The 26,129-nt window shown below is 43.2% G+C and overlaps 1 protein-coding gene across 3 annotated transcripts in view; it reads left to right on the forward strand.

The window, feature by feature from the left end:
- The window catches only part of LOC311131125 (nuclear receptor subfamily 5 group A member 2), a 101,679-nt gene extending 76,100 nt beyond the window's left edge, over positions 1-25,579 (forward strand). For all 3 annotated transcript variants that reach the window (XM_084163943.1, XM_084163944.1, XM_084163942.1), the window contains one exon: positions 22,865-25,579. In XM_084163943.1, the coding sequence (XP_084020069.1) occupies positions 22,865-23,112 (248 nt within the window). In that variant the 3' untranslated portion in view covers positions 23,113-25,579. The remainder of the gene's footprint in view (positions 1-22,864) is intronic.
- Positions 25,580-26,129: the final 550 nt, after the last annotated feature.

The raw sequence follows: 26,129 nt of genomic DNA on the forward strand, positions 1-26,129 counted from the left end.
ATATAGAAAATAATAACAATTATTGTTCACAAAAAAATGGGCTGGATGGAAGCAGTCTACCGTCTTCAGAACTGGATAATACTTTTTCCAGGTAAAATAAAGTAAATAAATAATATTGTTTGTTTTATCTCATAAAGCTGTAATTGAGGATAGCCTATGCCAAGGGTATTCAACTCTTACCCTACAATGTCTGGAGCCTGCTGGCTTTCTGTTTTACCTGATAATTAATTGCACCCACCTGGTGTCCCAGGTCTAAATCAGTCCCTGATTAGAGGGGAACAATTAATAAACGCAGTCGAACTGGCTTCAAGGTTGAGTTGAGTTTTAGGAGCCTATGCCCAATGCCTATGCTTAGGCTATAGACTTTCATTCTTGTTATTTTTAAAAGCGGCAATTTCTTAGGCTAGAATATTTGGGAAATAAGCAACTGTTCATAACTGTAACTTGTCTTAAAGCATTTATGATAGGCCTAGTAGAAGGATAGGTTATTGGTTTTCAACCTTGCATGGAAGGATTTTCCTGGCCTACATGGATAATTTATTTCTTAATAAGAAACTTGTCATAGTGTATTGATATTGTTTGTTCTCTCTCATTATTAGTACCCTGGCTACCTTACGTTTTCAGGCTATTCAAACAACCTTTTTGAGATAGAACTCCGTTCTTTACTGCACGGTGCCAGTCAAGTTCAAATAGTCTAAACCAGGGGTAGGCAACCCTGTTCCTGGAGTGCCGCAGGTACTGCAGGATTTTGTTCCAACTAGCCACCACACCTGACCAACTGAGTTAACTGATCAGTTCAATGATTGCCTAAATTCAACACACCTGGTCTTCCAGGTCAGTTAAATCAAAAACATGAAGTGCCTGCGGCACTCCAGATCCAGTTTGGCTTACCCCTGCGCTAAACCATTGTCTGTCACATCACGATGTCGTCACCATCGTTCGTCGATATAATATAATACCTATTCTGCATTGGAAATATCAATCATGCATTTCTTCGGGTGGGGCTTTTGGGACTTCTGGGCAGCCGTCCACAGAATCCATGTTTGTATGAGAACATGAGAGAACAACATTGCAGGGAAACAAGTCTCCTCAAACCCACCCTGCCTCTAACAAGAATTAGGGAGAAATATTGAAATAATCACTCCTCCTAACTCCGAGCTGTCTATCACCTGAATTGAAGCTGATTCATTTGAAGCGGATACCTAAACAGGAACAGTAGTGCACGAGGAGCGGAGCATGGACCCACTCAAACATTTATGAGCGCTGCGCATGTCCTGCTGGGACAAGCAGACTGCTCGCAACACCTCTCATTCCCGATCAATGGACTTAAGTTCATTACACACACAAGCCGTCCAACGCCTAGCGCGCGTGTGTTTGTGTGCATGTGTGTAGGGAGGAGAGGGGCCCTGTAGTGGGTCTATAGGGCAGCATCAGAATGCTTGTTTACATGACTGGAGGTCCCTGTAGCCCCAGCTTGAGGTTATCATTATGTACAGTACATGGTATCCGCTATGATGCGAATGTTTCACCATGGGTGCAGCAGCAGCGCTAGTATGGCCAAGGCGCTAGCTGCTGCTCTCCACCAATTAGAGGCTGAGGCCTGCCAGGGCATGGAGGAGAGGATGGGCTACCCAGGGCCCAGTGGAGAGCAGGGAGCAAAATAATTAAAATAATACAAATAATAACAATGCTAGCTGTTTTGAAACAATGATTTTTGTTTTAATTTGATTGTTTTAACATTATCTTATGTTACCTAGTCAGAATTTCTTACCCCACTGGAAGCAAATAATTCTAACCTACTTTTTAAAAAACTAAGTTTAGATTGTCTTGGAAAAAGCCTCGTGACCTTGTACATTCGTGAAACCGGTACATTTATCATGAAAATACACTTATTATCTCACATTATCTCACATTACCTAGTCAGAATTTCTTACCCATTGGAAGCAGATAATATTACCTATTTTTATCTAAATTAATTAAATTAGCGCCTGATGATCTTGTGGATATATTTATATACTTGTGGGAGAAAACTGGTATATAAACTTTGTGTTTTACGGCGTATCTCCTCTCCCAGGAGTATAGTGTCAGGCAGCATGGCCGATGTAAGGGGAGAGAAAGAGCAACTGCCACGGTCAGGATCCGTATTGATCAGTAAGCCAGCCAGGCCTTATTTAAACATTGCACACAAACACAGATAAGGAGTTACACAAGCCCTCCATAAAGAGCTGTCATTTCTCCATCGATCCCTCCCAGGGATTTCTGTGCCGTGGCCATCTATAAAGCTGTCTCTGTCACACACACACACACACACGAGTATGTACGCACACACACACAGGCATGCATGCACACACATGCACAGAGGCATGCACACACATGCACAGAGGCATGCACACACATGCACAGAGGCATGCACACGCTCATTCTGCACACATACGCACACACACACACAAACGTACACACACACAATCTCTCTCACACACACACAAACACACACAGCAACATTCAGGCCAAAGGCGGCCATGGCCTCAGGGGCTGCTGTAGTGTAACCCAGGTCAAATGCACAAAAACACACCGGCAATGAAATAGACCATGGCTATATAAACCAAGGCCTAAATTCAATCAGATCAAGCGTTAACCGACAATTGCAGACAGCCGCATAGCAGATGTTTTGGCGATGTTGGAGATGGAACAGTGTTGGAGCCGTCAATCGGTCAGCAGCTGCTCTTGCGATCATTGTCACGAAGCCACACCCGCCCCACACTTGCCACACCCCCACCCCACTCTCAAATTGAAATCCTAATCCTAATTGAGGTGTAGATTGCATCTCACATTCCAGTGTTCGAACTTGTGCAACCAGTGGCAATGTCCAATTTAGGTATAATGCCAGGAGCCGCTTGAGGATTTGACAGCTCTAACGCAGTTCCACCTCCGACACTGCCAAAACAACCGCTATGCGGATGTCAGCTAAAGCGGATCTGATTGAATAGAGACGCAAGTCTGTCAATCATTTGTCAAGCCCAATAAATGTGAATGGTAGCCATTTACATTTGTGCAAATATTAGCTGATAGTATTTGTACATTATTCATTATTGTACAATATTCTGGATAAGTTGCTTATCAACGCTAACATGAATTGTTTGAATAGTCATTAATGTAATTTGACTGCATAATTTGACAGTAAAATAGTTCTCTCCGAAACATGAAAAGAAGGTTGCATATGGAGATAGATGAGTGACAACATTCTGTAAAGGAGTAAAGTACAACTCACACACATAAACAGCAACAGCACACGAGAACTATCGCATCATGATCATTATTTTAAAAAACACATACTGACGCATGTAGACTGAAATTCGGAATGCCTGTTGTTATCGACGAAAGCCATGGTGTAAATTAAGTTGTTTATTTAAGGACTTTTCCTAACGTGATGCGCCCCTTGGCACCCTGGCATCGAGTCCCTGCCAGCTGGCGTGTGTGGATGCCACCATGGCCTGCCCAGTGAGTGCCCACCCTGGGTGATTGTATATAAGGGCATCCATGTGGCCAATGTGATGTGAGCTATGGCAGTCAGGTGGCCGGATACTGTAAAGGCCTGCCACTGCTTCCCTTTGCTCTTTGTGCCGGTCGGCTCATGACGGATCCCTTTCACAATGCGGTTATAGGATCCCGGCAGAGAACAGAGAAGGAACAGCGGTAACTGGAGACAGTGATTAAACAGTTTAAGCACAGATGATCCGACAGGTGCTCTGGCCGTATCTCTTGTTCTCTGGACACACACACTTGCGCACGGATGCACACATGCACACTCACACACACACACACAAACACACCTCCTCCTGCCCTGCCCCGCTTGTGCTGGTGTATTTAAAGTAACAAAGCCGTCTGTGGAGCTCACTGTCTTCTCACCCCCCTCTGGAAAAAAATTATCCACATCACTCTTCGGTGAGTGTAACGTAAACCTGCAGGCCGGGGCAGGTGTTGGAAACAAGGGCCAGGAGGGCCAAGAGGGGAGAGACGCATTTAGACAAAGGGGGTATCAATCAATCAAAACACAGTGAGAGCCAAAATGGACACCCCTGCATGTCAAAATGGTTGACTGTTGGTAAGGTTAGAGGTCGCGGGGAGGACAAAAGCCATGCCATGTGTCCATCGACGGAATAATGCAACTTTACATAACTTTAATGGGGGTGCCAGGTTCCTTCCAGGAGTCTGGTCTAGTGCTAGAGCTGCCGACACCGGACTAACACATTGCCACTCTAGGTGGGGGGCTCGAATCCTGGGTCTACCACTTTCCTTGTTGTATTTCTCTCAATTGCCTCTCCCTCTTCCTCTCATTCATATCTCTCTGTCAATAAAATCGATCGCATATGAAGGGAGAGTGGAATTCAATTTTCCTTCACTAAAGGGTTGTGTATGTATTAGGACTTGATCATACCCACATTTGGACATGATAGTTTAAAGCTGTTTTAAAGCAGAGTCATGCTATGGTGGCACCTGCCATGGATGTCATTGGTGTCCATAGGCATTTGGGATCCCATACATTCTTTAGAAGTGTAGGAGTGTTCACTTCAATACTGTGGCCAGTGTTATAGGATATATAAATAAGAGAGTTTCCTCTGCCAAGTAGTCAGCACTGTTATGCCCTGTCTCTGAACCCTCATTCCTGATAGAGCTTCTTTCAACCCACTGTCTTCGCTATTGCAAAGCACCAGAGCGAAACAGTTCTGATTGGGGAAATGATTTCAGACAGCTTTGCGAGACTTTTCCCCTTCAACGCAGCTCCCGACAACCAATCGATAACAAAGCAAGAGAGACGGATGCATCTGTTTTGAATAAGACTGATTGACTCAAAATGGTGTTCTTTCTCCTCCTGTTTATGCTGTTTCATTATTATTTCCACCCTTCAGTACACGAGAAAGATTCAATGAAGCAATGCTCTTGTAAATCAATCCAACGCAAAAACATCCCACTGGGTACAGCCATCAATTTAACGTCTATTACACGTTGGTTCAACGTCATTTCATTGAAATTACATGGAAACAACATTGATTCAACCAGTGTGTGCCCAGTGGGATGCAATGTTACTTATTGCCATGTTACTTAGTACAGGAGACGACAACGGCTAACGTAGCCAAATTAATTAACCTCCAATTTACAATGACAGAGGAGTAAAATCACAGAGAGAGAGAGAGAGAGAGAGAGAGAGAGAGAGAGATAAAAGGGGTGATAAAGATACAACCAGTTTCTTTAGTCAGCACTCTACTTTGTCTGTTCCATCATCAAACAGGGGAGGCAGGAAGAAGACGGGGAATGGAATGTGTGAAGATAGAGAAAAAGAGAGGGATTGAGAAAAAAATGAAGGGGAAAAATGACACTATGGATTAACTGTCCTTCACACAGAAAATATACATCCCCCAGCACTCTTGTTGAATTATTAATTCAAATTTTGTCAGAAAAAGAATGAGAGAAATATATTGATGAGAGCTCGGCTTTAATGGTCTCATTAGGTGTCGAGGTTTCCACTCTGGGCGGGATTCCTACTGCTCCAGGAGTTTAGGAGGAGAGGGGGATACTTGACCCCCCAATGATTTTCTGTCACTTTATCATAAACAAGCAGGTTTTGACGTGCCCCCGCTCACTCTCGCTTGCATGTAATTAGCAGGGCTGTGAAAGTACATGCTGAATGCAAACCAGTTACTCCCCTCACCAGCGCCAGCAGTACCATCACCAGAACCACCACTACCCATCGGCAAGAGAGGAGGGAAAGGGAGGAAAGGGAAAAGATGAAGGAGAGTAGAGGAGAGAAGCGGACCAGTCTGTTGTTTGTTCTTCATATGAACTCCTCAAAGCTTTAAAGACAGACAAAACACAGGTTACATCAGAGAGACAACCAAATTTACAACACCTTTACATTTATTTGACCTACTTTTTATTATTTTTTTCTTTTCAAATGTCGTATGCTTCTGTCAATACCATCGCTCCAAACTGCCTAGCACGTGCTTCTTTTCAGAATGGCTCACTGTATATTAACTCTAACCATGAAGTGCTAGCTAGCTGTGTTAGCGCTAGGCAATTCTGATGGCATTAGAGAGGTGAGAGAGCACAGGCCTGGGAGTGTGGCTGTGCCCTTTGAGGTCAATTCATTGAAAGGCATTTGGTTCCGCCTGGAGGGGGGCTGAAAAAGGGGAAAAGGAGGCCAGAAGGGGTGAGGAAAGGGGCTCATGGGCTCTGTGTTTTGGTTAATCATGTCACATGACCTGGATTTTAACCTTTATTTAAAGCTTTTACATCAAACTGTCCCCTTTTCTTTTTATGTCAGATGGTCCAGCACCATCCTCAGACAATTGCTTTAATTTCTGGTCCAATTCTAATTTCTGTTATAAAGGTAAAAATCCAGGTCATTTGACATGATTAACCAAAACACAGGCACCTACTCATGGCTAATGCAACTCCTTAGTGTCCGCTTTCACAGTAGTGGAGTGGAGAGTGTGCCCTACCTGCCTATGTAAAGCCACTGTACAGCACTGTTACTGCAGTGTGGTTTGGATAGAATTTCACCCCAGTCTTGAACTGGCAAAAAAAAGCAGGAGGCTTTGACCTGTAGTGGAAACAAGAGAGAGAGACAGAAGGAGAAAGACGGAGGGAGATTAATTAAGAATCTACCAATACAAAACTGTAGGTGTGTGTGCACCTACATGAATGTACCAGACACACTATGCAATCTTCTGTTTTATTATTCTTGTGGATATAACCCCTCTGCCGCTGTATGTCCTCCACTGCCCTGGCACTTAATAACGCTGACATCGTCATGCCACAGACAGAATCAATGGATTTAAATGTATTTCCCTTCACCAGACCCTAGTGCATTTCAGCTAGCATCAGTAACAAGACGGCTCTGTGATCCGCCGGCGAGCCTTGTCTCTCTTGTTTATTTAATCAGACCTAAGGCGCCTTTCCTGTCCTCTCTGCGTCTTCGGAGCGCCTGACGAGCTCGCCGACCGACCGACCTGTCCTTGGGCGACGGGACCTGCCTCCTCGGCTACCTGCTTAGTAACAACAACTGGCGCCGGCTTTAAGTCGGATTTTACTTAATATATCCCCGAATGGACGCCGTTCCTGTTTAATTCTCTTTCATAGCCTCCCGGCGCAGGTCCCGGCGGTCTTCGGGGTTGACGAGGGGCGAGCAAATTGAGCCTTCATGCCTTATTCTGACACACAAAAGCCTGTCTCCACTGGCTTATCAACAGGCCAATCACACATCCCCCCACTCTAAGAACCAGGAAGTGTTGTGAGCTAATGCTAATGCATCATTGATAACACACTGTCTGGTTCGACCAAAAATTTCTCAACCGTCACAACACTTCCGTTTAGTGGGTACAAACATAGGGTGTGTGTACAGTATTATACAACGGGTGGGTCTAATCCTGAACCATATTCCAGCCGGTGTCTATTCCACAAGTTACCACCGGCTAAATCTATGACGTTTACTCTGTTCCATCTGACTGCGCAATCCACTGTCTCATCAGCCCAGCCAAGCAATTTATAAACTTGATCTCCACTATAAAAAGCATCTAGACATTATCTCACTTTTAGACTAACATTTAGTTTTCAACAGCGGAGATTTGTATAAACCTTGCTGTCTGTCTCTACGACATTTGCAACATTGTTTCAATATTCAAATTCGATCTCCAGCTGTCCCATAGTAATGAACGTGTCAGGAGTCGGGATGAGACAGCCAGTCGAAATCATGAATCAGCTGGCATCATTTTTATGGATATTTACAAAGAAATGTCAATTGAAAAAAGGTAAAATGAAACGAAGTGCAGCTTCAGTTTGAAGTGATTGTGTTAGCTGTGTTGTTGGCTAGCTCATCTGAACAACAGTGTCCTGATGAGTGAGCAACATTTTATGCCAGGCAAAATCCCGCCTCATTAGCTCATTGTTATGGATGTATCCAAATAAATGTCACTAGAAAACAGCTTAAACAAATGCAAATGCAGCTACTTTATTGTTATTCTGGCTTCACTTTTTGACGTGACTGTAAGTTAGCCGTAGTTGGCTAGCTAGCTAGCAAGGGATAAGAGCGTTGCCAGCCAGTATGGCAATGGAACATTTAGAATGAACGACTGGCCAATATATCCTCCAAACACCGGCTTCTCTGGCATTATCACTTAACTACTCACCCAGTGACTCAGCAGTAGAAGTATTATCAAACTGGCCCATAGAGTTGACCGGGCGGCCATTGCCCCCCTCTTACTGCCCTGTTTCCAGCATCAGCTCCACACTCACACACACACACACACACACACTTACACACACACACACACAGACACAGACACAGACACACACACACACACACACACACACACACACTTACACACAGAATCCCACCACCCCCCAACACACACATACTCCTCCTCCCCTCACTCAACCAACCCATCCACAGGTGTGGCAGTCCCAGGGCCTACCTCTCCCCACTTCGGTGCTGGGGTCAGTGGGTTCCCTGACAGGACTGCCCCCCCCAGCCTGATTGGAGCCTTGCTGAAAGTCAGGCCAGCAGGTTAATGATGAATAAACGGGAGATTGACAGCTGTGGCTTGGAAGATAGTGGACAGAGTGAGATAGTGGGATCATATATAGTGATATATCATATAACTACAAGTTGTAAAGAGGAGTAACACGCCATGGACTCCTACACTCCCCAGCACTACTTTCTGGCCTTTGTGTCAACGCGGCGATAGCCTAGTAGTAGTAAAACAATCATGTAAATCCTAACAGGGATTGGATGATCTAGCCCAAGTCCCGCCCCCTGAATGGCTCTAACGGATTGGCTCATTGTTCACTCACGCGTTTAGTTGGTTATAGGACATACATCACTGTTACAAGTTAGGTATTGACAGTCATTTTTGTGACTAAAGGATTAAAGTTTAGGTAGTGAGTATCATATTTGCTTGTGATGCATGAGTTGATTGCTGGAGTCATTACTGTTTCTCTCTTGATCTGTCCTGTTCTTCTGTCCTTTATTGTTACATTCATATGTTTGGTAAACTATCCTACAGCAGAAATGTACACATACAGGCACATTCCTCCTTCCCCCCATTCTGAGTCAATCCAGGCAGAGCTGATCCAATGTAATTAAAAGGCATTGTGGCATATTGAGAGGCTGTACAGTGTGTGTGTGTGTTTGCGTGTGTGTGTGAGTGTAGTGTAGTGTAGGGTCATCGGGCTCCGGCGTGGATCGCTAGTCAAATGAAACAATATATTCCAAGGGACCTCAGGGTTTCCATCTTAGTGCTGTGCACGGCGCTGGAGCACACTGAGCCTGTTTCATGTGAAAAAAAGTTGATAATTAGTCCCTTAGTGACTCAATGGAGGGATTGAGGAGAGGAGGAGGAGATACTTACCGTGGTACTTAGCTCCAACCTGACATTTGGGCTAGTGTGTTAATCAGAATGACTCAACCATACAACCCCATCACCCTACTCCCTTTATCGCCATAGCGTCATCAAACCCTATTTTTCGCTGCCGATAAATTATTATCGAAAATTGGGATAATTCCTTTTGTGGCAAACCTGTGTTTTGTTTGCAGGGGAAAAGAGATCAAGCTATTGTCATCGAACATCAGTGTGCTTTTTGAGCCCCTTTCATTCTTTTTTCAAAAGGAGCCTGATAATAATTAGCAATTAAAATGTGCCTTTTTTGCCTCATCTTTCTCTAATTAGCCTGACAGAGACATTGGGCTGTACATCTCTGTAGTTTTGGGTCTCACACACATACACATACACACACTCCACAAACACGCACGCACACACAGAGAAAAGTCTTACCATGAAACCATGGCAACATATAATGTGTCTTGTTTTGCAGTGATCCCAGCTAACCCTGTCATGTCCCCTCTAAATCAATGAAATCACATTTATAAACGGACGGAAGAAAATGTAATCAATAAACAGACAATGATACAGCATATTGTCAATAGAGATTGTCAATTTTTTACATACATTCAATATAGTTAATGCATTGTCAGTATTGCTATGTCCTCATCAAGGAAAGCTGTGTTGTGTTCATTAGGCACCAAACGGAAGAGAATGGATTGTAACACCTGGACTTGTTTCAATGTATCACATATGGGGATTCACCAGTATCACCAATACTTTCGGAAGGACCTATCAAAAGCGTCTGTTGGAGACAGACAGGTAGAGTGACGAATGAGGTGAGACCCTCACCTCCTAATAAGGAGACACTCTCCCACCCTCTGGTCATTCTCACTTCTCTTCCTCACAAAGAGCATTACTCTCTAGCTCTCCCCACGACTCCTGCTTAACTGCTCACAAGTGAACCGTGAAGGATATCGCTGCCTAGCGTAGGTCTTCAGACCCAGTCGAGAGGTTGACCGAAAGGTTTTTGCTTTGTGTAGAAATGTATTTTCTACTTCTCAGTCTCCATTGGTAGCTAGCTTCATGGCTAGCTATTGAGACTCGGTTAGCCCATGCTGCAAGGCGTAGGCAAACTTGGCTAGCTCTCTGAGAGGCAAGCTAACCTCACTAGCATACCCTACCTGCAACATGGTAGCATTGCTTGCTCCCTTCTCTCATATAGCTTAACCTATGTTCACCCATTTGTGTTAACTAGACCGACTGTCTCTTTCGGTCATAGGAGCACACTACCTGAAGGCCAACTCTGCCCCTACGCGGTTTCCTTCAGCCAGCACTGGGCTAGTTACGGCACACCTTCACCATGAGGTAGCTGCTAGCTAGCTAACGCCCCACTAGCCTTGCGGCTATGGCTTTCTACTGTTCTGATTATTGCTAGCTATTAGATGCAAGGCTTCTAATTAGCTAGCTTATAACGCCGTGTACAGAAACTACAGTTTGCTAGCCACCAGCTGCAAGGCTTCTAACTAGTCCTTGTAGCAAGCCTTGTTCCTCACAATGGAGTTTGGGCTCCTCCATGTCTGCAAGCGAGCCGCGGCCAGACTCGATATGAGTGGCCGTCTCCCATAGGGACCTATACGTTAAGGGACCTATACAACAGGAAGAGACTCCCGTCTCATACAGTCCTGGTAAACAACTGCTCCCCACAGTACCAGCTTGCCTCAGGGAAGCTAAGAGCTTGTGGGACAAACCCCTCAATAGCAAGATTCTTGCTAGGGGCACCCAGAGCCTGGACATGCACAATATGGAGGAATCTGGGTTTGGCAACCCTCCCACAGTGGAGCCGTCACTGGCTTAACACCTCAGCCCCTCACGCCATGTTACTAACGACACCGGCACCTCACTCCCTAGAAAGATGGAGAGCTTTACTGCCTCCATTTTTAAGAAGACGTACAAAGCCTGGACCCAAGCAATCAGAGCTCTCAATGTGACCTCTGTATTGTTGGCTTATCAGGCTGAGCTACTGAAGGAGGTGGGGAAACAACTGCCTTGGACACCTTAGATCCAGATGCTTGGGAGCAGATCTGTATGATTACAGACCTAAACCTGTGTGCGTCCCATAGTGCCATTTAAGGCTGTGGTCGTACCATGAGCCTAGCAGTAGTGGGAGAAAGGGCACTTTGGCTGAGATTATCCAGTTTAACAGACAAAGGTGCTTCAATCTATAGCTAGAGGACTCCTGATATCTCCAGGAGTGGTAAGTATAATTTGTGTCTTAATCTGTTTTGTCTAGTACTGTCTTTTTGCTAGCTAGGGCCATCTACTTTAAGTGCTCTCTGTCTTCCCAGTAGCCTACTTGGTGTGTGAACTGCTGACTGCTCATAACTTGCATCTGATTGTTGACACATCAACCAGGATTAAGGGGTAGGGCAATTTGTGACTGTTGTTGTTTTGGTATTCAGTGTTATTTCATAGTTTTGACGTCTTCACTATTATTCTACAATGTAGAAAATAGTTAAAATAAATAAAAACCCTTGAATGAGTAGGTGTTCTAAAACTTTTAACCGGTAGTGTACCTTGAGAATCTTGCCTTTTTAAGATGAGAGAAAATAAAAGGGTTTTACATTTAAACAAATCTGTAGCCTGCAGGAAGGACTAGGATACTAAATTGTCATTCTGTTTAATAGTGGCCTTTTGAACAACAACCACAGTGAGTAGGCTACATATTTGACAACAAATCCTGAAGAAACAGAATAGTCATGACAAGTATGAGGAATAACAAAAGTGCGATCTAAGCAAGCACATTAATTGACCGTTATGGTTTTCCTCCACATAAACTTTTTTTGGGCGCTGTTGTTTGAAGTGCTGTCACCATGAAAATGTAAAAAAATTACTTGTCTCAGCAGCATACTTATTTGATGCAACGAGGGTAGAAATGGCTTATTTGGTCAGTATTACTTACCAAGCCAAGCAGAGCTGTTTTATCAAAACACAAATATCCTGTGCTTTCTCATTTGGTGCATAGGCGCATACAGACACAGCTTGGCTACATTGTAACCGCAAAGCGGCCATATGGGGCTCAGCACGGACTGTTACTTTTATGTAACTGAATGAAAACATTTTAACAATGTGATTTAACCAATTTAAGTTGGGAAAATAGATGGCAAAAATGCTGAATGGCGTTAACTGCTTGTAAACAGCTTGACGAGGAAAATTATTTCACCATTGGAGGCTCCTCAGAGAAGGAAGGCGAGGACGATCCTCCTCAGTGAATTTCATAAAAATTAAAATAATAAAACATTAAAAAAGTTATTATTTTTAGATAAAACTATACTAGATATGTTCACATGTCACCAAATAATTGATTAAAACACACTGTTTTGCAATAAAGGTCTACAGTAGCCTCAACAGCACTCTGTAGGGTAGCACCATGGTGTAGATGGAGGACAGCTAGCTTCCGTCCTCCTCTGGGTACATTGAATTCAATACAAAACCTAGGAGGCTCATGTTTCTCACCCTCTCAAACCTATCAGAGCTCTTGTAGCATGAACTGACATGTTGTCCACCCCATCAAAGGATCAGAGAATGAAACTAATACTGAAATCACAAGCTACAGCTAGCTAGCACTGCATAAAATGTGGTAAGTAGTTGACTCAAAGAGAGAGAAAGAGTTTTGAACAAATACATTTTTTCAAAAATGAAGGAGAAGCAACAGAGAGAAAGATAACTATATTTTGTCTTTTTTTTCACTTTCACTTACTTAGCTAGCAAATGCAGCTAGCTAGCTAGATTAACCTACTCAAACACCAAGCTCAAACAGAGGGATGCTATATTAACTAGCTGGCTATGACTATCCACCACAACACTGGAACTCTTCCAAGTCAAGGTACGCTTTTGGTTTTACTAATTTATTGCCACGGGGCCCGCCAGAGTAACTACTAAACTGCTTACTGAACTGCTTACTGACTGTACACTAACATTACTGCATGATTGTAGCGGGTTTACTAACACATTCGTTCTATTAGCTATGTTGACTATGACGTTACTTTAGCTAATATGGTGACAACAATGTAAACTGTGTATAGCAGTTATGTTAAGTTTTGGCTTGGAAAGTTTATTTCGCCTGGTCACATACAGCTGATGTGTTGTGCAATGAAGTCCACAAGCGAAGGGAAAAGGTGAGAGGAGGAGAGCACACATAGATGAGAGAAGGAATACAACGTGGCTGCAATGAAAGTGAACTGAGTTTACGTGTGATCAGGGGTGTATTAATTCTGCTGATTCTGTTGAAAAACGTTTCATAAAACGGAACATACGGAACAAAATGGGTATAAACATAGCTGAATTTGTCCAATAGAAACTCTCATTTGCAACTGTTGGACTAATGATTACACCCTAGATCAGCTAGATGCAGGCAATAGTGTGCAAGGCGGTTTTTTCTCTTGACCTGTGTGCACCTACGTTGTAAACTTTCATTCATAGGCTAGGTTGTAGCAACCTCATGATGGGTATAGGGAAAAGTAGACTATCATGTAGTAGCCTAAACCTATCAATGTTACATTGAACTGAGTGAATGGAATATGAATGACAGTCATCCAATGTGCTGTAATAGAAAAGGCCATGCTCATGAAAAAATTAAATCGTCCTCCCTCATCTTAAACAGCACTGACCGCCACTGTATTTCACAGATTTTAATAATGTAATATTAGGCCTACTGATTATTTCAAACTATCTACTTGTTAGCTACTAATTGACAGCCCGCAAACTACCGGACATGCAGTTTTCTGCTAAGGCGCAACCGTTTGAAGGATGATGGAAGGCTGCAAGTGGTTTCAACTCGCTATTTGCATTAGAGGTCGTATTGAGTCATATTCCTGTAAAGCTTAGAGAGCATCTCATGTCAAATGCTGTTGAAGTAATATGGCTACAGGTTCACCTGCCTCACCTAAAGCCCATTCTTATGGGAAGCTGCTATAGACCACCAAGTGCTAACAGTCAGTATCTGGATAATATGTCTGAAATGTTTGATAATGTATGTGATATCAACAGAGAGGTATATTTTCTGGGTGACCTAAATATTGACTGGCTTTCATCAAGCTGCCCACTCAAGAAAAAGCTTCAAAATAAACCGGTACCTGCAACCTGGTTTAGGTTATCAGTCAACCTACCAGGGTATTTACAAACAGCACAGGAATGAAATCATCCACATGTATTGATCACATCTTTACTAATGCTGCAGAAATCTGCTCTAAAGCAGTATCCAAATCCATTGGATGTAGTGATCATAATATAGTACCATATCTAGGAAAACCAAAGTTCCAAAGGCTGGGCCTAATGTAGTGTATAATAGGTCATATAATAAGTTTTGTAGTGATTCCTATGTTGAAGATGTAAAGAATATTTGCTGGTCTGTGTTGTGTAATGAGGACCAACCAGACACTGCACTTGACTTATGAAATGCTTATTCCAGTAACTAATAAGCATGACTGTAAAAACTAAGGCAGCAGCTAATGGGGTTCCATAAGAAATACAAATACAAAAACTCAGAGTCAGAGACAGCAAAGCCTAATCAGAATGTGTGCATCATGGTTCTTACAGGCAAAGTGAAATGATACAATGAATTTGCTCATGGTGCACGCAGCTCAAATGATATGTAACAACACCATTTGACCAACACCATCAGACATGAAACAACGATACAAATGCAACAGCACAACAAAATAGAGAAAACATTTATATTTTAAACACCAGTGGTCCAACTAGTGCTTTCTAACTGCACTGAACCAAAACAGTGGCAACGGGAGTGAAGCAAAACTTTATTTTGAGTGGTCAAAACCATTCATCTTTTTGGCAATGGGGGAGGGGGTGCAAAATAGAATCTGTTAATTATTATATCATATATAAAATGGACATAACTATTTTAATACAGACTAGCTCAAAACATTACTAATCATTGAAAATGACAAATTTGCCCAATGGATCATGATAACTTTCTGGCAAAAAAGTGGGGGTGCACCCATATTTTGAAAGTGGGGGTGCAACTGCTTTGTTTTCTCCATTGCTCAGGCACCTATGCCCCATGATTAGGATTACTGCGCTGCAGTCGTTTCCTTCTTCCTCCGGCTATATTGCCTGACTTCCCGAGAGAGCCCGCTTCCCGCATCTAGGCGGACTGACTTGCTGCATCCTGGTAGAAGCTACGGCCCTGTGAGAGCTATGGGAATGGGAGAGGGGTGGGAGAGCTGACACACCCATGAAAATAGTGTGATGCCATATTATTTTCCTCCTATGTTGCCTACCCTCCCTTTTCTTTCTACACAGAGCAAGGGAATAGGGCCTGGGACTCTTGGAAGAGAGTGCCAGCCCCCTTATACACGCTCTCTGTTTTACAGTTGTTGCGTTTTTCTTGGAGAATTGGTATGACTGAACAGATTGTTCTTGCCTACACTCTTCGTTTTCCATGGTCTTATGCTCCTTGCCAGACTTTTTTGGACAGAGAGAAGGTTTCGTCATTGCTAAGGTCCTCTAGCCGCTTTCTCGGCCTGCCAAGGCCCCGACAGTAGTACAGTTTATACATAACTTTAATGTTGTTTCTAGGAGGGCACATCGCTTACACCCAGTCTCTAAGTCTTAGCTTGTCCTGGGACATATCTATTGTGCTTAAGATATTTTCACAGCAGCTGCTAGCCACTGATAAGCGTGGAGATGTAATATTCCTCCATCTTTTGCTTTACTACTGCCCTTGGCGTCCCTAAGCGAGTGTGTGGACTGTGCTATAACAGCCACTGTTCACGCCCGCAGTCTGCCCAGGGCTTTTTCAGATTAATGTACGTAAACCCAGCCTTTGGCCCTGGTCAACTTTTTGTCATTGTCGCACCTTGGAGCCTATGGCTTTTCGTCTGTTACCTTCCCCAGAAGTGCGTCCCCATTGTTGTCCGGTACACTACCGGTCAAAAGTTTTAGAACACCTACTCATTCAAGGGTTTTTCTTTATTTTTACTATTTTCTACATTGTAGAATAATAGTGAAGACATCAACTATGAAATAACACATATGGAATCATGTAGTAACCAAAAAAGTGTCAAACAAATCAAAACATATGTTATATTTGAAATTCTTCAAATAGCCACCCTTTGCCTTGATGACAGCTTTACACACTCTTGGCTTCTCTCAACCAGCTTCACCTGGAATGCTTTTCCAACAGTCTTGAAGGAGTTCCCACAGTGAGTCGGACTGCAGAGTGAAGGAAAAGCAGCCAACAAGTGCTCAGCATACAGTGAGGGAAAAAATGTATTTGATCCCCTGCTGATTTTGTACGTTTGCCCACTGACAAAGACATGATCAGTCTATAATTTTAATGGTAGGTTTATTTGAACAGTGAGAGACAGAATAACAACAACAAAAATCCAGAAAAACGCATGTCAAAAATGTTATAAATTGATTTGCATTTTAATGAGGGAAATAAGTATTTGACCCCTCTGCAAAACATGACTTAGTACTTGGTGGCAAAACCCTTGTTGGAAATCACAGAGGTCAGACGTTTCTTGTAGTTGGCCACCAGGTTTGCACACATCTCAGGAGGGATTTTGTCCCACTCCTCTTTGCAGATCTTCTCCAAGTCATTAAGGTTTTGAGGCTGACGTTTGGCAACTCAAACCTTCAGCTCCCTCCACAGATTTTCTATGGGATTAAGGTCTGGAGACTGGCTATGCCACTCCAGGACCTTAATGTGCTTCTTCTTGAGCCACTCCTTTGTTGCCTTGGCCGTGTGTTTTGGGTCATTGTCAGGCTGGAATACTCATCCACGACCCATTTTTAATGCCCTGGCTGAGGGAAAGAGTTTCACACCCAAGATTTGACGGTACATGGCCCCGTCCATCGTCCCTTTGTTGCGGTAAAGTTGTCCTGTCCCCTTAGCAGAAAAACACCCCCAAAGCATAATGTTTCCACCTCCATGTTTGACGGTGGGGATGGTGTTCTTGGGGTCATAGGCAGCAACTCCTCCTCCAAACACGGCGAGTTGAGTTGATGCCAAAGAGCTCCATTTTGGTCTCATCTGACCACAACACTTTCACCCAGTTCTCCTCTGAATCATACAGATGTTCATTGGCAAACTTCAGACGGGCCTGTATATGTGCTTTCTTGAGCAGGGGGACCTTGCGGGCGCTGCAGGATTTCAGTCCTTCATGGCGTAGTTTGTTACCAATTGTTTTCTTGGTGACTATGGTCCCAGCTGCCTTGAGATCATTGACAAGATCCTTCCATGTAGTTCTGGGCTGATTCATAACCGTTCTCATGATCATTGCAACTCCACTAGGTGAGATCTTGCATGGTGCCCCAGGCAGAGGAAGATTGACAGTTATTTTGTGTTCTTCCATTTGCGAAAAATCGCACCAACTGTTGTCACCTTCTCACCAAGCTGCTTGGCGATGATCTTGTAGCCCATTCCAGCCTTGTGTAGGTCTACAATCTTGTCCCTGACATCCTTGGAGAGCTCTTTGGTCTTGGCCATGGTGGAGAGTTTGAAATCTGATTGATTTATTGCTTCTGTGGACAGGTGTCTTTTATACAGGTACAAACTGAGATTAGGAGCACTCCCTTTAAGAGTGTGCTCCTAATCTCATCTCATTACCTGTATAAAAGACACCTGGGAGCCAGAAATCTTTCTGATTGAGAGGGGGTCAAATACTTATTTCCCTCATTAAAATGCAAATCAATTTATAACATTTTTGACATGTGTTTTTCTGGATTTTGTTGTTGTTATTCTGTCTCTCACTGTTAAAATAAACCTACCATTAAAATTATAGACTGATCATTTCTTTGTCAGTGTGCAAACGTACAAAATCAGCAGGGGATCAAATACTTTTTTCCATCACTGTATGCTGAGCACTTGTTGGCTGCTTTTCCTTCACTCTGCAGTCCGACTCATCCAAAACCATCTCAATTTGGTTGAGGTTGGGGGATTGTGGAGGCCAGGTCATCTGATGCAGCACTCCCTCACTCTCCTTCTTGGTAAAATAGCCCTTACACAGCGTGGATGTTTGATGGGTCATTGTCCTGTTGAAAAACAAATGATAGTCCCACTAAGCCCAAACCAGATGGGATGGCGTATCGCTGCAGAATGCTGTGGTAGCCATGCTGGTTAAGTGTGCCTTGAATTCTAAATAAATCACAGACAGTGTCACCAGCAAAGCACCCCTACACCATAACACCTCCTCCTCCATGCTTTACGGTGGGAAATACACCTGCAGAGATCCTCCGTTCACCCACACCGCGTCTCACAAAGACACAGCGGTTGGAACCAAAAATCTCAAATTTGGACTCAAGACCAAACAACACATTTCCACCGGTCTAATGTCCATTGCTTGTGTTTCTTGGCCCAAGCAGGTCTCTTCTTCTTATTGGTGTCCTTTAGTAGTGGTTTCTTTTAAGAAACCCGACCATGAAGGCCTGATTCACACAGTCTCCTCTGAACAGTTGATGTTGAGATGTGTCTGTTACTTGAACTCTGTGAAGCATTTATTTGGGCTGCAATTTCTGAGGCTGGTAACTCCAATGAACTTATCCTCTGCAGCAGAGGTAACTCTGGATCTTCCATTCCTGTGGCGGTCCTCATGAGAGCCAGTTTCATCATAGCGCTTGATGGTTTTTGCGACTGCACTTAACGAAACTTTCAAAGTTATTGAAATTTTCCGGATTTACTGACCTTCATGTCTTAAAGTAATGATGGACTGTCTTTTCTCTTTGCTTATTTGAGCTGTTCTTGAATGAGTAGGTGTTCTAAAACTTTTGACCGGTAGTGTACATGGGTTGCAAATCTACTTGGAATGAACGAGAGGTCATGCAAGGGTGTTATGCTCTTCACTCATTGAGCAGCTACCCTCGAAAGAGGATGGGCTCTTCTCCGACGATATCATGCCGGATCATGGGAACTATTATATTGATTTATGATGGCGAGCATGACAGCCTTCGGAGGGGCCTGAAAGGGCCCTTATCTACAGAGGAGTTTACCTCTTGGGCTCTGGTTTTGGGATATACACTATATATACAAAAGTATGTGGATTCGGCTATTTCAGCCACACCCATTCTCTGGAGTGATGAATCACGCTTCACCATCTGGCAGTCCGACGGACAAATCTGGGTTTGGCAGATGCCAGGAGAACGCTACCTGCCCCAATGCATAGTACCAAATGTAAAGTTTGGTGGAGGAGGAATAATGGTCTGGGGCTATTTTTCATGGTTCGGGCTTAGCTCCAGTGAATGGAAATCTTAACGCTACACCATACAATGACATTCTAGACGATTCTGTGCTCACAACTTTGTGGCAACAGTTTGGAGAAGGCCCTTTCCTGTTTCAGCATGATAATGCCCCTGTGCACAAAGCGAGGTCCATACAGAAATGGTTTGTCAAGATCGGTGGGGAAAAACTTGACTGGCCTGCACATTGAACACCTTTGGGATGAATTGGAACGCAGACTGCGAGCCAGGCCTAGTCGCCCAGCATCATTGCTCGACCTCACTAACTCTTGTGGCTGAATGGAAGGAAAGTCCCCGCAGCAATTTTCCAACATCTAGTGCAAAGTCTTCCCAGAAGAGTGGACGCTGTTATAGCAGCAAAGGGGGGACCAACTCCATATTAATGGCCATGATTTTGGAATGAGATGTTCGACGAGCTGGTGTCCACATACTTTTGGTCATGTAGTGTATCTCATTAAACTGAGCTGTTGTGTGCCACATATTGGGCTTCCCCTCACTTTGTTATGATGTTTTTCCCGACAGGTTGTTTCTGCACCTTCTTGGTGCGTACTCCCTCAGTTTCGAAGCCTCTGAGTGTTGCTGATTTTGGGACTACCCTGGCTTTGGAGAGCATGTTTTGAGATGTATCACCGCATTCCCCTGCTCACAAGAGCGCGAGGAAGAGAAGCGTGCTTGAGAATGACCAGAGGGTAGGAGTGTGGTTCCTTATAAGGTGATGAGGGGCTCACCTCATTCACCACTATACCTGGCTGTCTCCACAATACACTTTTGATAGGTCCTTCTGAGAGTATTGGTGATCCTGGCGAATCCCCATATGTGATACATCTCACTCATATTATCAGAAAACTGGGATTATAAAGTAACCTTAAGTTTTAGTTTTCTGTTGACAAATGTTTTTAAAAGTTTTGCTACGGTGTGTCCTAATGAACATGACCCTGAAAAAGGGGTAATTGAAATAGAGCATACATCATCACTGTCCATCCATAATTGAATCTCTTCACTACGGTGTCCATATTAGGACACATCCATGGAAGTTGTGTCAGACTCACTCAGAGTGACGTATGTCCTAATATGGACACCATACTACACAGTCCTATTTTATATTGACCGAGTCAATTGGATTGAGCTGATTTAGGAGATGATGAGGCTGATGTGAGGTCAGACAGACAGACCACAGAGTGGCAGCAGGCAGGAAAAAGCAAATGTCTGTTTGGAGGGTCAGTTGTCACTGGCAGAGCCTCTCCTCCCCCTCATCCCTCTTCCTGCCCTCCTCTTGGCCTTATTTAGCTGTGTCACACTGGGGTCAGGGTGAACACACACACTCACACACACACTCACACACACACAAACACAGGCACGCACACACACAGGCACACACACACACACACACACACACACACACACACATTGTAGTAGAGCTGTGCAGAGCATCATTGAATGAGTGAGGTGCCTTGAATGACTTCTCATTCTCTAGACCTCATTAGGCGCTGATGTATCTCCTCCTCCTCCTCCTCCTCTCTCTCTCTCTCTCTCTCTCACGCTTTCTCTCTCCGCTTCACAGCCCAAATGTGTCTTGGGGGTGCGTGCATGCGTGTCTGTGTTCACAGCAATGGAGCCTGTGTGTGTGTCGGTAGCAAGGAGGCAGATCATTTCAGGTTCTTAGAGTTGGCTGGGCGGGTGGGAGGTCTGTTCTAAGTGTGTGTGTCAGCCAGACATGGGGACCCCGTCACATTCCACTAGCAACATGGGGACCCCGTCACATTCCACTAGCACAGAGAGCACAGGGGCTCCCAGAGCCCACTCAACCTGGGGTCAAAGATTAATAAAAGATCACACACCCACAGATACACACACACACACATAGCCACTGGGCGCACACACAAACATCCATGCACACACCTCTCTCTGTATTTAATTAAATATAGCCCTGTAACACAGATTCATTAGGTGCACATACATTACGATGTAGTGTACTGACATTCATTTAGCCAGGTGGCCATACTGTATTTATTTCTGATCCATCACAGAATCCAAACTCTGTAGTGCACATGGAAAAGCCGCCACTGTACGAAACAGTAAATATATTTTTCTAACTTTAATAGTAAAAAGTTAATATTCTTTCAATATTTTCAAATGCTAACACGAAAATCTGTCACTGGACATAAGCTTTCTTTACCAAGTTTGATTTAAATAAAGAATGTGGCCATGCCCACACAAAAGTGTAAAGTACACACCAGTAAAGTAGTCTAGGTGCTTCATTTTAAATGGGGAAGGACTCATCTTAAAGAGTCTTCCATCGCTGTAATGCTGCCCTAAATAATTAATATACCCCTAGGGAGAATCTCTCAGAGGAGAGAGTTTTTTCTTATTTGATTCTCTTTCTATTTTATTCTCTTGAAGAGAATCCGGAGCAAAGAAATATACAGGGGGGAGAATTTTGAATCTTTTGAATCTGTCTTGGATAAAGCATCTAGAGTACCACGTTACCCCCTTGTTTCAGTCTCTAGATCAAAGCATCTGCTAAGTGTTGAAAATGTAATATATGTTATGTGAACTAAATGTAAATATGACGTCGTCCATTTATACTGAACAAAAATATAAACACAACATGCAACAATTTAAAATAGTTTTACTGAGTTACAGTTAATGAAAGGAAATAAGTCAATTGAAATAAATTCATTAGGCCCTAATCTATGGATTTCACATGACTGAGCAGGAGCACAGCCATGGGTGAGCCTGTGAGGGCATAGGCCCACCCAATTAGAATGAGTTTTTCCCCACAAAATGGCTTTATTACAGACAGAAATACTCCTCAGCACCATGGGTGAAGAAGCTGGATGTGGAGGTCCTTGGCTGGCGTGTAATGATCATGCTGTTTAATCAGCTTCTTGATATGCCACACCTGTCAGGTGGATGGATTATCTTGACAAAGGATAAAATGCTCACTAACAGGGATGTAAACAAATTTGTGCACAAATTTTGAGATAAGTTTCTTGGCTGCTTGCCATGACTTTCCATTGTTGGCATGTTAGCCTCTTCAATCATGTCATTAAGAGATGGTGTACATATTGTGTACTTTTCAGGGCCTAAAATTAGTGTACAGGTATCCTCAACTCGTGACATATCACAAATAATAAATATACGCAAACCACTCTGATGTGTTGATACTGACCATTTCGGTTACCTCCAAATGCTAACCACCATTTCCTGTTCCCCCCTCTTTCTCTTTCCAGACGTGAAGAACCTGGAGAACTTCCACTTGGTGGAAAGTGTCCAGGAGCAGGTGAACGCGGCACTGCTGGACTACGTCATGTGCAACTACCCGCAGCAGACAGACAAGTTTGGCCAGCTGCTCCTGCGGCTGCCTGAGATCCGAGCCATCAGCCTCCAGGCCGAGGAGTACCTCTACTACAAGCACCTGAACGGAGACGTGCCCTGCAACAACCTGCTCATCGAGATGCTACACGCCAAGAGAGCCTGATGAGACTGCAGGCGGGACGCTGGACCCTGAACTCAACTCGTTTTTGCGGTTTTGTTTGTTGAGACTCCAGCCCTTACCCGACTCAAAACAAACTCTGCCCATGTTTGTGATTCTGGGGCGGGAGGCATCAGTCCTTTTACTTAATGATCAACCATCCTGGCACACACACAGGAAAAAGCACATGCAGAAACTGACACCCACACTTACAAATGCTGTGTATGCACACACACACACACACACAAACAAACACAAATTCATACAATATGCATATTACATATATACACACACACAAATCCCTTTACTCTAAGACATGCGTGTCTGGGGCCCTGGGTAAAGCTGCAAGAGATGGAGAGAAACAGCGGAAACGCTTGAAAACTGTACATTGGACTCTGTACATGGGAGATCATTTTTTTCTGCTTTTAATAAAAACACAAACCATCAAGGTGATGCAGGGACTGGCAGACTGTAACTGATGTAACAAACAAGCAAACCATGAGTATTCTGCACCTCCCATACTGTCGAAGGGTTTTGAGCAACGAAGAGTGCCAGCCACCCTAAGATGTCTGTGGTGAGGGCTTCAGAGGAGAGCAGTGACTTTGGCCAAAGGCGTGCGGGTGGTTCGATCTCTTTAGACCGGCCCATGCTTGTCAGTGTTGGTACTGTATTAGCTGACTGCATTGGGCAGACCAGAGCAGACTGTCAGCTGGACAAGAGTCTCTTTAGCTACCGGCTTCAAAGAGATACACAAGCTGCATGGCTATCAGGCCAGACAGACAGACAGCAATGAAGAACTGGTGAAAACGTCAGAACCTGACAGAGACTTGTGTGCAGCCCCCGTCACCAAAAAAATGAAGAAAAAAACAGATGAACCAAATTAATTAAAACATGACAGAACAAAAGAAGAGAACAAAAAAACTATTTTTGAAAACATTAGTTTTTCTGAGGCTCCTCTTTGTAATCCACCCTGTAAGCGCCCCCGAACCTTCCCAAAAGGATCTCATATCAACAATGTTTACCATTTACCTCAGTAAAATGTGTTTTACACACCATAGATAAGTTATTTGAAAGTTCTACATGGCTATTTTGTGGTTGCATAGACACATATGGTGTCCCCCCCTTCCCCCCAAAAATGTATCCCTTTCATTAAGAACTGGAAAGAAAGCATGATTCTAGATTTGAGAAACGTTGCCTTTTGTCCAAACAGACCAAAGCCTGCTGCAGAACAACATCAAACAAAAAAGTAACAAAACCTTAAGTATCAGTATTATAAATTTGTGATGTCACAGTTATGTGAGTCTTGCCTTATTTCATTACCATGCTAGCTAACCGTGCAGATGTGAATGAAAATATGTACAAATATATATATATATAAACTATTAATGTAAAAAAAAATACAAAAATAATAATTCAAGTGGTGTTTACATTCAAGCGGTCCCGTGGGAGAGAACTGTGACAAGGCAAATTGCAAAGCAATGATTTCCTAAAAACTAAAAACACAAAATAGATTCCTCTGGTTTGCATTTTTGGTGTGTACAGTGTTTAACTTTTTTCTTTGTTTCTTTGACCAGTACTTAATTATGTCGTGAGACACTAAAATCAGAAAGGAATCTCACTTAAAACATTTAATTTCTAACAGTTTTTCTGTTGGCATTCAAAAAAATTGCATATTGTGTTAGAGTTCAGTTTCAGACACTTGTTTTATTTAGAACTGTTTTTATTGTTTTTCAATGTTCTACCTTTCGATGTATGTCACTGGTTACGCTTAAAAATGAAAATAATTTATTGCATCTTGGGGCTCTATTCAATTCGTAGGGCTGAAGATCCACTTTATAGCACAAATTAAATTAAAGGCAACGTTTCAGCGGTCGTGGAGACTGCATTCACAGTAAACGCTGCATATGTAGGCTCAATCTGAAATTACCTTTCAATTTTAACGCAGATCTTCCGCGATACTTCAGCGATACAGATTGAATCCAGCCCTGGGTTTTGTTCTTGTGTGTGTTATAGGCGCAAGGTGACAAAGCCAAATATATTTGTTTACTGTCGCATGTTTTTTTAAATGTATTGATGCAGTTCAGGAACAAAACAATTATCTTACAAATTATCGTCATTTTTTAAAATTAAATGTCTATGGGATTCCGAGCTGTAAATTGGAAAAAAATATAAGTATTGTATTTAAGTTAATGGGTGTGACTGATACTGTCCTTGCATCAATTGTTTCTTATCATTGAATTTCAACTAGCTTCACATTTCAGCCCTGTTTGTTCGATACCAAAGACTGCATCTGTCCCATGAGCTGTGGTTACCTGTGATGTGTCATAACTGAACGAACAAACAGCTTTTCCCCCCAGCCGTCCAGAAGTTTGGCATTCCGTACTGTCCGTTTGTGGAATTACATTGTTGTCTTACACACTTTTACCAAATAAGGCCCCAAACATTTGTGATACACATAAACCTGTCAAGTATATATCAGTCTGCCTGTCTACATTTTGTAAGTAATCTACGTCAAAATGGATCAAGGGCTCGATTCAATCAGTAGCGTTGAAGACCTGCGGTACAGCGCAGTAGAAATTTAAAGGCATTGTTCCCGCATTCGCGGAGACTGCATTCACGGTAAACGCTGAATATGTCAGCTGAATCGGAAACTTCAAATTTAAATTGCGCTACAGTGCTGCTCTTCAGCGCTATGGATTGAATTGAGCCACAAATATTTTTAACAGCATGGAACCTCTGCTCTTTCCTTCCCTTATAATGTACACTTCAAAACCATCACATCATCCACTTCACATTAGCCTGTGACTCAATAATTTTTTTTGTATTTACAGTACATACATTTCTGTTTTTGTAAGTGTTAGTTGTTGGTTAAATAATTGATTCAGTATCCATTCTGAGCAGTGCGATTTTTAAAAGAAGACAGAAAAAAGCTATTTTAGCTAAACCTTTGGCTTCTCGTTCCCTGCTTATAACTATTGAAGCAAATTCATGCCAAAACAAATACAAATGTAGTCACGATAGAC

Source organism: Coregonus lavaretus (assembly GCF_964263955.1).
Source record: "Coregonus lavaretus genome assembly, chromosome: 6".
Taxonomy (NCBI): Eukaryota; Metazoa; Chordata; class Actinopteri; order Salmoniformes; family Salmonidae; genus Coregonus; species Coregonus lavaretus.